At 36.9% G+C, this 15,890-nt stretch overlaps 1 protein-coding gene across 2 annotated transcripts in view; it reads left to right on the forward strand.

Moving 5' to 3' along the window:
- VTE1 (tocopherol cyclase, chloroplast / vitamin E deficient 1 (VTE1) / sucrose export defective 1 (SXD1)) overlaps positions 1–11,392 on the forward strand; it is a 327,369-nt gene extending 315,977 nt beyond the window's left edge. For both annotated transcript variants that reach the window (XM_089405876.1, XM_089405875.1), the window contains one exon: positions 10,885–11,392. In XM_089405876.1, the coding sequence (XP_089262002.1) occupies positions 10,885–11,061 (177 nt within the window). In that variant the 3' untranslated portion in view covers positions 11,062–11,392. The remainder of the gene's footprint in view (positions 1–10,884) is intronic.
- Positions 11,393–15,890: the final 4,498 nt, after the last annotated feature.

A 15,890-nucleotide genomic window follows, 5' to 3' on the forward strand; every position in this document is an offset into this window, starting at 1 on the left:
GCAAACCCAACCCCAGAAAGTCAAAATTTTGATCTCTTGGTGTGTTCTCCAAGTGACCCTCAAGCCTCCTCTTATGCTTTTCTTGTTGACAAATCAACGACCAAGATTAAGTCCCTAATCAACAGCTAAGATTAGATCTGGCTTGATCCATGTCTTTTGAACCATTCTAACACAGTTTTATATTAATACACATTAATATTTTATTTTCCCTAAGTTTAAACTTAGGGACTATTAAAAAATATTAATTATTTTAATATCTCTCAAACTGTTTAGAAGCTACCCAAGCCCTTTCTGGGTATTGGAGATCTCATGTGCCTTAGCCTCTCCACCAATTTTCGTGGCTAGAGCACATCTGATGCTACCCCAAATCAACATGACAGTACACGATGCGTCCATCTGTACTGCTATGGTCCCTATCCTCTTTTCCCAACTCATTGGCCAGGTGAGAGGTACTTCCCATGAGTTTCAGACTACATGGGTAGGATGTATGTTGGGGCATCCGCAAGAGAAGGTGAACCATTCATCCTGCACATATGCCATAGGAGAAGGTGAACCACTCATCCCAATGTTGCACGAAGCGGGAGCGAAGCGGAAGCGTTTTTTGGAAGCGGGGACGCCGAAGCGTCATTTTCCAAAAATCTAGGAAGCGAAGCATCCGCGGAAGCGTCTGCTATATATATATATATATATATATATAGTTTATTTTTTTGCATTTATACTCAAAACAAACATCCCAAATACCAAATTAATTGTAGAAGACATGAAAACATGCATATTTTTGCATAAATCAAGATAGATATGGCATCCATGATTCCATTGTAGTTACTAGTATGTACAACAATCATCTATATTCTAGCTATTACAAACATACATCAAATTTTTAAGCATATTATAAAACATAGAACATTTAAGCATATTATAAAACATAAAACATAGAGCATATTATGATTTATCTAGCAAGTGAGCAACTGTCAACATTTGTCATGTCCAAAATTCAAATAATAATGTTTACAAAATATGTCACTTGGTCACCGCCAAGCCAAAAAGGTTCAAAATTCAAATTCACAAGTCTACAAGTCTAATGAGTAATCTATGACAAAAAGTAGTAGATTGTGAATATATCTACTAATCTCTCCTCCTTCCACCACGAATAGAACGTGGCGGCGGGCCTCCATGTGGTGGCAATGAAGAAGATGGTGCCTGTGGAAGTCGTGGCACTGAAACTGATGAAGAAGAACCCCCTGCTGTTGGTGTTGAACCATGGAACCTAGGAGTAGGAACCAAGGGACCAGATGGGGGTGGGGGTGGCATATCAACACGATCATCATCATCCTGGAATCGCTCAAAAAATTCATGCAAAAAAAAAAACACTAGTTAACAAAAAAATTAAAAACATGAATTAGAGAAATGCTTTATAAGGGAAAATCGGAAAATTCTTACCACAATGGACATACCTGGATAAGAGCATCCTCTAATTGCTCTAATCCCAACACTCCATCCTCCAAATTGGGCTCCTCTGGATTCTTGTCCCAAATCAACAAGTCTTTATTAGACTTTGCATCTTCACAGTAATGGGACAACAATTGCAAGTTGTAATGAACATAAACCAAGCTCTCTGCCCGGTCTAAACTCAACCTGTTCCTTTTAACACTGTGGATGAAAGAATAAGAGCTCCAACACCTCTCTGCAGAAGAAGTGTTTACCACCTGTGATAGCACCCGCAATGCCAAACTCTATAGAAGTGGAGTACCCCCTCCATGCATGTTCCACCACTCAAGAGCAGAAAAAGTCTCTCGATCTTTAACTGCATGCATGCTCCCAAATGGACCAGTGTTGAGCATATAGTTGCTCACCTGTCTCCGTATCAATGCAGCCTCCTCATCAGGGATTAATTTACTCAATGCAACCATATATTTTTTGTGAACCTCTTGATCTTGGTGTGGTTTTCTCCTGCTTTCCCCCCAGGTGCTGGTGTTGAAAGCCATGATGGATGATAGTATTTAGGTGTCAAAACATATGCTAATGCATGCAATGGAACATTTAGCATTTCCCATCGGTTTTCCACCTCTACACGAATATAATTGTACAAGGTGGTATCGCTAGGCTCAACAATGTCTTTAATCTGCCCCAACATGCTATCCATTTGCTCATACACCTCCCCAATTACTGGTCGATCTGAATCTGCAAACTTGATCATGTAATAAATTGGTTTGGTGAATTGCAAAACATATTTAACCTGTCCCCAAAAGTAACTATCAAGAACAATGTCCTTGACTACATTAGCACCATCTATGTCAGTGTTAATTTCATCCCATGAATCAACACACACCAGATTAGTTAAAGCTTGTCTCACCTTCACTAGCCGCCTAAAGGTGAGGTAATAACTAACAAATCTTGTCTTTGCAATTTTAAGCAACTGCAACTTGGAGTAAGTGCCATAGAAGTATTTTACCCTTGTATGCCCTGTGATGAATTTAATGAGCTGCTTCCCTTTCCTGTAAACCTCAGCAATCCACCCACATTCTTTGTGTTTGACAATATCATGCATCAAAAGGTTCAATGTGTGAACCAGGCACCCAGACCAAAAGATGTGTGGATGAGTACGCTCAATAATTTTTCCTGCTGCCTTACAATTTGCTGCATTATCTGTGATCACTTGAACCACATTATTCGGACCAACATCTTTGATTGATTTCAATAGGAGATCTGCAATGTTTTGTGCAGATGTAGTGATGGAGGAGGAATCATGACATGTAATAAATACTGCACCACTAGAAGAAACACCAAGAACATTTATCAAATGTTGGTTTCTAATATTTGTCCACCCATCTAATACAATGGATACCCCAGAATATACCCACTCATTTGTAAAATGTGTCAAAGCTCTTTGAACCTTAGCTTTTTCTCTTTCTAATAAGTAATAACACTGTTCTAGCTTTCTCATAGTTGGGGGCCTTGTATCCTTTTGGGGCTTCATTGATGGCCTTTACCATTTCATGCCAATAGGGAGAGCGAAGCACATTGAATGGTACACCGCAAGCACAAAGAAAACGGTCTATCTTTCCATCCACATCATCCCTCCCAGCAACATTAAGGAAAACCCCTATTGTTCTTCTACCTCCAGAGCTTGCAGAAGTACCATGAGGAGATGAGCAACTACCAAATTTAGAGGTTGCACTTGATTCAGAATGAGTTTTTTGTTTCTTGTTTTTTTGTTGTGTAGCCATCTCTATTTGGATGTATTTTCTTCTTTCTTCAGTTGAAATGTTTGGGAAAAATTTTACCCCCACAGGACCCTTTTTTTCATCACTGTCCAGCACCCCACAAAGATGCCTCCTCAGACGGGTATATGAACCACAATATGGTTTTCCTGCATGACAACCATGAGGGCACACAAATTTGTAAGATCCACCACCCTTTCCCCCATCAAGTTTGGTCACATAGTTCCACAAGGGTGTTGATGTAGCTTTCCCATCTTGTGCTTCAGTGTCCCCTTCAGGTTCATCCCCTTCCTCCTCATCATACATTGGGTCACTCATATTGGGACCATTGTCCTCTTCTGTTTCTTCCCTTCTATTCCTATTCCCCTTTGCCATCATTAAAACCAAGAGTGGAATGATACATAGAAGCCAAAAGAACATCATCTTGGAATATGGATATAGGTGGTGGACAACCTGTAAATAAAGGAGCAAGTAGAAACAATGGGAAAGAGTAGGAGAGGGAGGAGAAAAATACAAAAAAATAAGGGAGTTTGGGGTTTGAACTTACCTCTTTAGCTCTTGTAGATGAAGTCCTCCAAGCTCTTGCTCCAAGCTCCTCCTCCTTCTCCTAGCTCCTTCTTCACTCCTCCAAGCTCTCCTCTCTTCTCCTCTCCTTTCCTCTCTTCTCTTCTCCTCTCCTCTCTTCTCTTCTCCAGCTCTCATAAACTCAAAGTGAGAAAATGAGGAATGAATGGGGGCTTTATTCTTTTCATTCCTCGCCTTAACCTCACTCTAACCTCACCCTAACCCACCCCCTTTATGCTAAGTTAACATAACTTAAAAAAAAAAAAAATTTAAAAATGTCTTTTTCCCTTGCGTGCGGCCTTCTTGCCCAAAGCGTACGGAAGTGTACGGGAAGCGTGCGCTTCCTCCTCCGAAGCGCCACGCTTCTGAGGCCCGAAGCGCCATACAAAGCGCGCTTCGGAGGCATGGAAGCGGCACTTCCGTACAACGCTTCCAAATTTCCAGGAAGCGGCTAAAAAAGCCGAAGCGGCGCTTTCGAATTCGGAAGCGCCACTTCCGACCAAGCTTCCTAGGCGCTTCCGTACGGGACGCGCTTCGAGGCTTGGAACCGGGGGGGGGGGGGCTTCGTGCAACACTGACTCATCCTATGCATATCTCGTCAATCGTAGGGAAAGGTGAACGACTCACTCTACACACATGACAACCACCATAGGGGAAGCTGAACCACTCACCCTATGTTTCATATATCATGATAGGGTGTCACAGGGGAAGGTGAACCACTCACCGTGTACACAACGTACCTATAGGGGAAGGTGAACCACTCACCCTATGGTCGCACATAGCATCAAGAAGTACCCTAGGCCGCCAAGAGCTCCTAGAGCTCAATGTTCAACCGAGACTCTTGTAGTAGGTTCTTTCCACGACCCCCAACCTCTCTATGAAGGAAGATCAACTTGACCTTGTCAAGAGGCTTTGAGAGGATGGCGGTGATTTGCACATCCATCTTGAAATGATGGATCTTGATTGCTCCCTGTTGTACCGTATCCAAATAAAGTGGTACATGATGCCAATATGCTTGAAATGGTTGTTGAACATGGGATTCTTTGAAAGGCAAATCCCACTCTGCAATATACAACGGTGGTTACCAGCACATCAAATGGCTCATGGAAGAGTTGCATCAACCAACTGGCTTCATAATAATAAGCCATGCATGTTGCTTTATACATTCAGCCTCAATAGTGCTCCCAAAGCAACAAAATCAAGAATTATAGTACTAGATGTGCTCTTTCCACCCATCACACTGCCAACTGAGCCAGCATTAGAATGTCCATGGAATCTTAGATTCTGGCAGTGCATCTCCGACCATAGATAATAGAATCACAAAGATATCTCAACAAGCAACTATCCAATATATGAGGCTCATCCATAGATCGACTCAGAGTCTTTATAGCAAAGCATATGATAGGTGTTTATCAAGAACACCAGGGATCCCACAAGATATATATATATATATATATATATATATAGATATATATATATATATATCCAGACCAGCAGCTTCTCCATCTCATCAGACCTTTAAGTGCAGGAAATAGTGCATCAAGGCTAGGTCTTCCATCTTGACTTTAAAAGTCAACTTCCTCTTACATTGATAAATGAGAGGGTCATCATTTGTTAAGAAGACATCATCAATAGTTGTATATTTACAATCCAATCAACATATCTCGTCCATAGCTCCCTCTGAATATAGGAAAAGTGATCTTGCCAAAACATAATCATCGAGCTATCTACAACCTGCCCCTTTCCTATTATTGACCCTTAGGTCCATGTACCAAAGTCATCAATCATAATCATGCAGCTTCCATGCAGCCTCTAAGGTAACAGAGATATATATCAAGCCATCATCAGAGTCATCATTCTCATGACTTGCCTTCATCAATAATCATCGGGCAAGAAAATTCATCGGGTCATTTTTCCAGGGATTTTATAGCTCCCTCTGAAGCCTTGCTTCAGGTGATCATCTAGCCTTCAATCATGAGCTTCTCATACGAGAGATGAGACTTTCCACGAGGCAACTGCAACAACAAACTTCTAGGAAGCTTGCTTCAGGTCAGAGAGGAAAACTCTGAAGAATCATCATGGTCCTTCTTCAACCAAGGTGAAGAAATCCTCCCATGAGATTATCCCAAAACAGCTGCATTATCCTTCATCGCTAGATGACTGCTACCAACGCATCAAATTACCCAATCCATGATGAGGAGGGGTCCTTTGCATTCAGGCATCCATATCCATAAGACCATTCTTCATAAGATCCTGCTTCAATGCATCAAAGTGCCCAATGACCCACCAAGATGCCAAAATCAGGGTCTTCTGCTTATCGTGCTTGTCAAGACAGAATCTGTCATGCACTTTCTTCAAGGCACCTCTGTTTTCATGCTCATAAGGGTTGTTACAAGGAACTGCTCCAAAGTGCCATGCACTTCTTCTCCTAGCTGCCAGACTTCCAAGGGTACCCAAAGGTGCCAACATAAAGGTGCTGCATGAACTTCCATTGCTTCACCTGATAGACAAAGATATAAATGGCTGCTACTAATCTTTTCAACAACATCTCATCAGCTGCTAGGCATCTTCTCACTGTCCTCCTTGAAGAGAATTCTTCTAACAGTCTTTGACCTTTGATTAGGGCCTCAGACTTCAATCTATAGAATGCTCAGAGTAGAGCTGTATGAGTATCTTTACACTTACAAATTGTTTCAAGGACAACTTCACTGGGACTTGGCATAAATAGGAGACACAGAAATTCTTTCTTTGCTGAGGCTCAACCTTTCTACAAAAGAGAGCAGACTTTCCCAAAACAACAGGCCAAACAAAGGCACCAACTCCCTCTTAGTCAGTTGATCCTTCTCACTGTTTAATTTTGCATAAGATATGAAACTGTACTGAGGATCTCGGCCTCTATATCACAGATCTGCACTATTGAAGATAATGTATCATGGCAATCAACAAAAGATTATAAGTTTAGACCAACTCGGCTCCATGTGCCATACGTTGTAGGTTGTGCAAAATATTTGGCTTTCTTCTAGACATACAAGACTTCACAATAGGGCTCCTCACATTGCATGTTTCATACAGGGATGATATGAATCCTCTACAACTGAGGATCTTTCTTTGCAGGCTCTCAGCCTTATTACCAACCAGCACACCCAAGACCTTTTCTTTTGAAGCTCAGAGAACAACGAGAATGTTGGCCCATTCAAACACCCTTATCAGGTGAGCTTACTTAGTAGATAGGGATAGAATATATATATATATGAATATATGAGACTAGGTCATAGCTACTCGACTTTTCTACCACATGAATGCACAAAACAACAATGGCCCTTATAGTGGCTTCTTTAGTCATATGGATAAGCTCAAGACTACAAGGAGACTCAGCTCCATGGCAGGATTTCCCAACTTACTCGGCTCCTTCCTGAAGAGCTTAATAGGACTGCAACAGAACTCAGGTTCTTGGGCAAAGCTTGACCAAACTGTTTCCTTATAATTTGTCCTTCATTAGGTACTGAGTTTTAGTTTTGAGATTATAATGTAGGTTCACATCTGTATTGAGGAACTCAGATCCCTTTGAAGACGAATTTCTGGGCTTCCAAACCTTCTCAGAATTTATGAGGCTTGGATATGACTCTTTCTTGCTAGACAAAAAAATATTTGATCCTAAGGTAGCGAATTTTCAGAACTGAATCTTCTTTTGTTTCCAAATCAGGTCTTTTTCAGTGTAGTTCCAGAACTATGTCTTTCCTGCCTTTCAATGTAGTTCCAGGTGTCTTTCCTGCCTTCATGCTTCTAGGAGCAAACAACATGGCAAAAAGATGACATTGGATTCAAGTTTCCATATCTTCAGAACTTCGGTCTTTTCAAAAGAGCCCAGAATTGTGCCTCAATGATTTTAGTTGTTGTTGAATTAAAGCCACAGGTCCTCACCAAAGCTTCTTTCAAAGAATGTCAATAGTGACACTAGCCCTCTTCTCAACTGAATTAAGAACATACCTTTTGGATTTCTGAAGGGCTTGAAGGCTTAACACAACCTCAGATCACTTCAGGATAGGACTACTTCCATTAGATGCTGAAGGAGGACTTTGCAATCATGATTAGCATCTTGAGATTTGATTAGTGGCCTTCATGAGCTATTGAGCTCAGCTCTAATATATACCCAAACTTGAATTCTTAGCTCCTTTAGAGACTTTTCATGATTGCTAGGGCTTGCAACAAGATACTTCTCCGTTCTAAAAGTCCCTTGCTCAATGGAAACTTGACAACTTCTCTTGTGATTGCATTCTTCTTTTTGCTTGGGCTTGTCCTCACCTAACTCTAATACCATGTTAATTTTAGCTTAACATGTTCTTTGGTTAGGATAGTTACTTTATTAATCCATTAGCCCATTCCATTAGATTTCCATTAGCAATCACATTAATCAATATCATATGACGGTAACTGATGAAAGAACACTATATGATTTAGGCTTAAAGCTAGGGCAAAACCCCACAAGGGGGAAAAGCCACAGATCTTTTCTTCTTGATAATATCAAATGTAGAGAGAGAGAGAGAGAGAGAAATCCATAAGTACAATGATACAATAGTCAAAGTCAACAGACAAGTTGACTTGCCCAATAGAAGATCTAAACATCTCTGCAACTAGGTCAATTTGATGACCTCTTCCATCTCTACAATTCTGTCTCTGGTCAACAGAAGCCAACAGCACTCAACAGTAAGCCCTAACCAGCAAAGGTCAATGGTCAACGCAGCAGCAGCAGTCCACAAAGGAGTTTGGTCAAAGGTGAGAGAAACTTACCTTTCTAGCCAATCACAGCGCACTCAACGCAGCCACAAAATCAGGTCAAACTTGGTCAACAGGGTCTAACAGTCCTGCGGTCAACACAGGTCAAACATCACAGATTGCCTCGATCTCTGTGTGTGGCCTAGCTGGCAGAATCCAAATCCACAAAAAACACAGTCAAAGGAGAAGTCAAAGATCCTGGTCAATGCTGCTCTGTGCACTGGAAAAGTCAACCGCAGGAAATCACAGAAATTACAGTCAAACAGATCCGCACATGTGAAGAGGAGAGAGAAAACTCGCTGTCCAAGAAGAGATGTCGAACTGCCCAATCATGTGAGGAGAGAGAAGAAGATGTGTGTTTTTGGATGTGCCAAAATGATCTCAACTCAACTTGTATTTATACAAGTCAATGTGGGTCAAAGGTCATGTCTCTTGGGCTTCATAAGCCTACATGACTGTGGGGCCGACCTTGACAAAAACCATCTCTGTGGGCTTGACTTCAAAAATACATCTCTGCTTGTCAGAATCCATCATGCCTTTATGTCAAAATTGATCCTCTCGAGAAGAGGAATCCAATGCCATCATCATCTCATGCAAATGAGCTGTCTATGGTGGAATTGGACCTTAGTTGTCCTTTTTTAACAGCATTTAATCAAAAAAATTGCTCAATTCCATTTGATGAATAACATAATCGTCAAGTATGCATATGGAAGAAAGTCACTAGAGTATAAATGTTATAAAGCATCACCATTTCCATCTAATCATAAGACTGCTGAAAATTAAGGCACGATGTTTTAACTTTGATATGCCAAGTTAAATTTACGGAGGGTTGTTCTGGACATGTAGAGTAGGTTCATGTCAATGAAATTATGTCGTTGGTGCAATTCATTGATAATCTTTAACCATCATTGGTCAATGATATCAAACTTAAAGCCATGTTTAACTTCAAAAATTACAGTGGAAGTTAGTTTTACGTGGATAATTTTATTCAAAATAGGACGGAATTTGAAAGATGCCATTTTGATGGAAAGAGTGGCTAAATTTTGAAAACACATCCAATGATCTAACTCTTCAGGAGAAAAACTGGAACCTGAATGGTCATTTTGCAAGGAGATGTTGCAACATTTTCCAGGGCATAGTTATATAGCCAACAATTAGGACACTCAATCCTGGTTGGTATAGAATATCATACAAACAAAACAATAGATGCCCTTCACATCATGATGAAACACCTTAAAATAAGGCAAATCTATTAAACCAAAACTATTTGTCAAAGGTGGCCATTAAGGATCACACATGAGGTGACAACCAAAGGACTGCTTATATTAGAAAATGGTTGCAGCTATTTATGACGGAAACTGTTGATCTCACAAAACGTACAGTGCAATGCATAGGACCCATCTCAAGAATGCTGACTTGAGTATAGCCTCTCCTGGGGTAAGCAAAGGTTTATATGATCAAAGAGTTGAGTTGGTAAAACTGCTTCTTCTAATCAAGGCAGTAAATTTGGCATACTTAAGAATTTTTCTTTTTATTAAATTGATGCTAATATAAAGCATTCGCACCATGTAGTCTTTAACAATTGCAGTATTAGGGCATTTTCATGCCTTTAGGGGGAAGCCAAGGAGCTATGTTAAAAGTTCAGCTTAAATAAGCCACGGGTGCAGATATACATTACAGTAAGCAGAATTGAGGCATTTGTGTAGGAAGGAAAATCTCAAATGGACGAGTCTTAAGTATTTAAGGAGTTGTATATGGGTGAAGTCTTGTAAAGGGATAGCAATTTTTCTTCTATGCCAAACTTAGGGTCTCATAACATGATTCAAGTTGCATGGTGGTCCTTGAAATCTTCTTGTATGGATGTATGTTCATCTGTGAATTCTTGCATGTGTCTATTATTACTTCTATTTTAGAGTCGCATTGACCTACTTTGGTCACCCATGGACATTAAGATAATTTTGCTTCATTTCATTGTGTAGACATTCATGAGTTTGATGTGGTGTTCTAATGGATGTACAATGGATAGCAGAAACTAACATAAAGGTTCAGAGAATAAGTTCATTATTTATATGCATTGAAATTGTCTTTCAGTATCTTCTAATTGCTATCAGAATTTAATAACAGCACTGTGCTTGAATGATGTGATATAAGGAAGATATAATTGTTAAAATTTCCTAATCTAATAGGAGGAAGAAAGAATTGTCAATTCTTTTGTATTTTATCTTCAAAGATGTGATTTGTTTGGCACTAGTTTTCACTCATTTGAGATATATAAGGGCAACATAAATGGTCGCACTTTAATCAATCTGCTGGTGTCCTGTTGTAGGTCATTCTTGATGTCAGTAGCGATTTGGCAGCACTTGAAGTGGGTGGAGGACCATGGTACAATACTTGGAAAAAACAAAGCTCATCGCCCTCATTACTAAGACAACTCCTAGGGCTTCCATTAGATGTTGAGGAGATATTTAACCCTTTGCCAATAGTGAAGCCACCTGGCCTTTAGAGTACAGAACTCTTCTTATTGTCATCATATAAAACGGAAATAAAGATTTCAATTTTTCAAAGCATTTTTCCCCAATTCATGTATAATTTCTGAATTCCTTGGCATATTTCCTAGCCTGTATAACCTTCTTTAGTTGATTTTCCCACCATCTTTACTTTGTGGCATGCCATTCCGATTATATATTTTTTGGGGAAAGCATATGCATTGTTAGTGTTCAGAGAAGGCGAAGTATCTAGCAACCAGTTAGAGCTGCATTGTTCCATCGAACGCTTTAAAACATTGTAAGAATTTATTTGCAACAATAGAAAATGACATTTGAGGTGACATCTTACATTGCTGGTCATTTATTTTTATTTTTATTTTCTTAGTTATTTGACCGTTGATTGCTTGGCACCACTAATGATGCAATTGAGTAACATAGAATCCCACTCCAATAGAGTGACTGGTAGATGCCCTGGTATCAACTACTACTCACATGCCTATCTAAGAATTATTCTTTTGGGTTACAACTTAAAATTGAGTAGATTGATTCCAATGTTTTTATGGCCTCGTCATTCTCTCCCCTGATAATAAGAGCTATAGCCTTAAAGGAAGACTTTTCTTGGTTTGAAATTATAAGTGGCTATCCCAATGTTTTGATTGAAGTAACATTATTATTATTTTTATTCTTATTCGATAAGTGTTCATCAATGTAAGGTAATGTAAGGTTATAAAAATGAGGAATATTATATATATTTGTGAAGTTGTCTGCGTTGTAATCAATAGATTTGGTTCTATATTCATATAAAACCATTACATTTTGTCGATGCCCAAAGTGGCACTCAAGAACCAATATGCAAAACACTTCCTTGAGCCTAGGTGGGAGGAAGAGTGGAATGACACAGTGTTTATAACACCTCCCAAAGTGACACTCAAAAACCAATATGCAAAACACTTCCTTGAGCCTAGGTGGGAGGAAGAGTGGAATGACAGTGTTTATAACACCTGGAAGGGAAAATTTCCTCACTTTTAGTTTTAGTTGCCTTCACATATACAATAATTGCATCTAGATTCTAAGAAAAAGTGAATATATAACAAATTCCATATACAAGATAGGTATAATCAATGTTTTAACCCCTTTTCAATATTCGATTGAATTATTTGTATGTTATGATTTGTCATGTTTAACAAAATAAGATAATGAAAAGTGTTCATGACCTGAAAGATCTTATGATGTTGCATCATTTAACATTTAGATTTTATTTTTGATATGGTTGAATAATCAAACTATAAAGATCAGCCCTCTTTTGAAATAAGATGAACTTGGAGACAATATCACATCAAAATATCTTGGAAGATCATATTCCTTTTTGTATCTTCACCCTTGGCATATTAGGAACATGGTACCAAATAAAAGCATTACAAGCAACAATGAAGGCCATGTTGAAATTCAATTGCAATGTTGAATTTCTAATCATGATAATTGTTGAATGATGTTGTCATTGATGCCAACATCTATTAATGAGCGCTCTTAATATTTGTCTAGATTGCATCAAGTTGGAAGCTCTAATGGAAGGATGTCTAGAAACCCTAACACTAGGGTTTGGATTTCCTAGACGATGGACATACCCCACACTTGTTGGAGGTTTTTTAAGCAACAAATCACCAAGTTTGCTTTGGAGATCCTATCAATGAATTCTCCTCCTCATGCTTATTCCATTGATATGCGGAGCATCTCAAGCGGCCTCATGGTTTTAGTTATACTTGTTTGAAGATGGACTCATCTTGTGGGCTAAAACCCCAACACCATGATGATAAGGCATGGCATTAGAAATTAGTCTAAAGCACTTTAAAAGGAAATATTATTAAAATGTTGGATTTTTGGGACCTCCAAAATGATATAAAATATATATATATATATATATAGATATATATGTGTATTAAATTAAAGTTATTAAAATCTAACATACAAACCTAAGTAGGCCCTTTCAACAAACTTAAAATTTTCCCTAAATTAAGACATTTGTTTCCCTCCAATCTTGGAATTCAAAAGCCTAATAGAGCTTCTCCTAAAACATCAAAATCCATTCCTTAGTATCTCTATGATATGCATTTTTAACGATCTTCATCAAGCATGTAGCTCTGAAATATTTCAACCATAGGTTTTATTGAAAACTAGACGAGAGGCAAAGTACATTTCAGAATTTTATTGTGGTTTGACTTGTAGTGGGATTCGTATGGGTAGTTCTCTTGTAGCAAGACCAAAGCTTTTTGAGGTCATCTTCAAGTTTCGACCTTCATCAAGCGTAAGGGTAATCTTTGTTATCTCTTTGAAGGCCTAATCTGGGCTCGGTCAACTTGTATTTGTGATACTTCTATGTGTTAATCTTCAAGATCCATCTTTGAACCAACAAAGAATCTTACGTGACACCTCAAGTTGCTTGCAACCTATGTCACTGTGGTTTGTTGAACTTGTAACCCTTGTGAAATTGTAGAAGTCTACCTATATCTCATGTGGCCCTATCTCTGAAATTTTGGCATAGGGTTTCCTCATAAGTAACAACCATCGTTTGCAGACTTGGAAGGTACCTAAAATCATTGGATAATAATTGCTCTTAAGGTTCAAAACTCATGAAGTGTTTCACTTAAGAATGCGACCTTGTTTTCATTGACAAATGGCAAAAGTTAATAGATAAAATCCAAAACATTGTTGCCTTGAAGTATGGCAATGATTTTGTGAACAAAGACCTAAAACTCACTGCATCATCACCTTGTATAGTAGTATAAATACCTCCAGATTTGTGAATCAAACATTCGTTGTGAAACCAGTACAAGCCCTTAATTTAACACCTATGCACACACTAGAACAACAATCCAAATAAATAACATACAAGGGCAACATAGAAGTTGTGTCATCATTTGTGACTATTGTGCTTGAAATCTTGTAGCATTACGTTCGCAAATTTTAGAGAACATTTGTTGATAATCCAAGGAAATTTTTCCTACTTCTAAAGGAATCTCTAGAGAGAAGCTTTCAAAGGGATCTACTAACTAAAGTTATGTAGTAAACTATTTAGCAAAACTAGAAATGGCAAACCATGATTAGCACTTGTAATTAAATCTGTTGAGCAAAGACTGTATTCAGGTTATTAATGATTGTTAAACATTGAAACCACTAAAGCATATCCTTGAGGCATATTCAAACCTAACTAATAGATCCATGTCATGAAGGTAGCTTCCGGGCCTGAAAACCATAATTGTTAAATGAAGAATCATACTTGAAAATGTTTGATGGAAGTTGTGTTTTCTGAAGGCACTTGAGCCTTGCAAAAGTTACATAATAAGGGAGGAAGTGGCCGATGGTTGATACTCGTGCACTGAAATAATTAGCAAATGTTACAATCACGTTGATGAGGTTGATGTCTTACGCAAATTAAATCTGTGGCATCTCCAGTGATGATAATAGTGTGGGATGTGCTACTACTTGATAGTGAAACAATGATCTCATTCATAAATAAAGTAGTGATATCAGTGATGTATATGTTGGAGTAGCTTGATCCGGATTATTCACAGTATCATGTTCATTCTGTTGATGTTTCAAACCCCAAAGAGGGTCCATCATCAGGACTAATTTTTAGAATAAGATTGATAGTTCTTTGAGAGAAGAATCATGCGACCAGAGTATAAGTAAACCTAAATATTGATAAATTTTTATAAAGGAGCCGACTCTCATATATATATGAATTAATTAATTTTATAAAGAAGCCGACTCATATATACATCTGAATATTATAATAATTTTAGTTTAATTAATTAATTTTATTTTACTTAATTGATTTTAATATGTAAATTATTAATTTTTTTTAATTCTCTTGATTATAGGTTAGTTTTATTATCCTTATTAATTTTCTTATTTCTATTTTTATTTTATTCAACCTAAGAATCTAAAAACATCTTTTAATTAATTCATAAATTATTTTAATTAATCAACTAATTAATTATAATTATGTCTATTGTTTTATTATTATTTTTATTTTATTTTAGTTAATTAATCCTAAGTAATAAATGAACATTCCTATTTAGTTAATTTAATTAATTAATTTTGTTTTATTTGATTACTTAATTTAATTCATAATTTTGATTTATTTTATTATTATTGTTCTCCAAATTTTCCTTGTTAATTCTATTTAACCCTAATTACTTAATTGATAAATAAGAGATTTCTTATGATCAATTCATCAATTAATTAATTAATGTTTATTCTTTAATTTATCTTATTTTATTAAATGTTAATTTTTATTTTTATTTTTATTTAAAATTAATTTAATTAATTCAAATCAATTTAATTAATTCAGAACCAATTTTATTTATTAATTCATTAATTTTATTTATTTATTTATTTATTTTTAATTTTATTTTATTAATTTATTTATTTTTATTTTTTTTAATTTAATTTAATTTAACTATCTTAATTAATTAAGGTAATTTAATTAAAATTAAATTAAATAATTAAAAAAATATTAATTAATTTAATTAAAATTAAATTAAATTACTTAATTTAATTAAAATTAAATTAAATTACTTAATATAATTAAAATTAAATTAAATTACTTAATTTAATTAAAATTAAATTAAATTACTTAATATATTTAAAATTAAATTAAATTACTTAATTTAATTAAAAATAAATTTAATTAAATTAATTAATTTTACTAACCTTGTTAATTTCAAAAACCTATGATGCTTCTAAAGGTTTCGTTGGATTTATTTGTCTAATCAAGGGAAGCCAATTTCCACTAATCTCACTCCCATTGTCCCAGTTGAGGTTTTGAGGGAATTTCATAATTTCA

Source organism: Pinus tabuliformis, chromosome 2_2 (assembly GCF_031772625.1).
Source record: "Pinus tabuliformis cultivar Carrire ecotype Pingquan chromosome 2_2, CPIR1, whole genome shotgun sequence".
NCBI lineage: Eukaryota > Viridiplantae > Streptophyta > Pinopsida > Pinales > Pinaceae > Pinus > Pinus tabuliformis.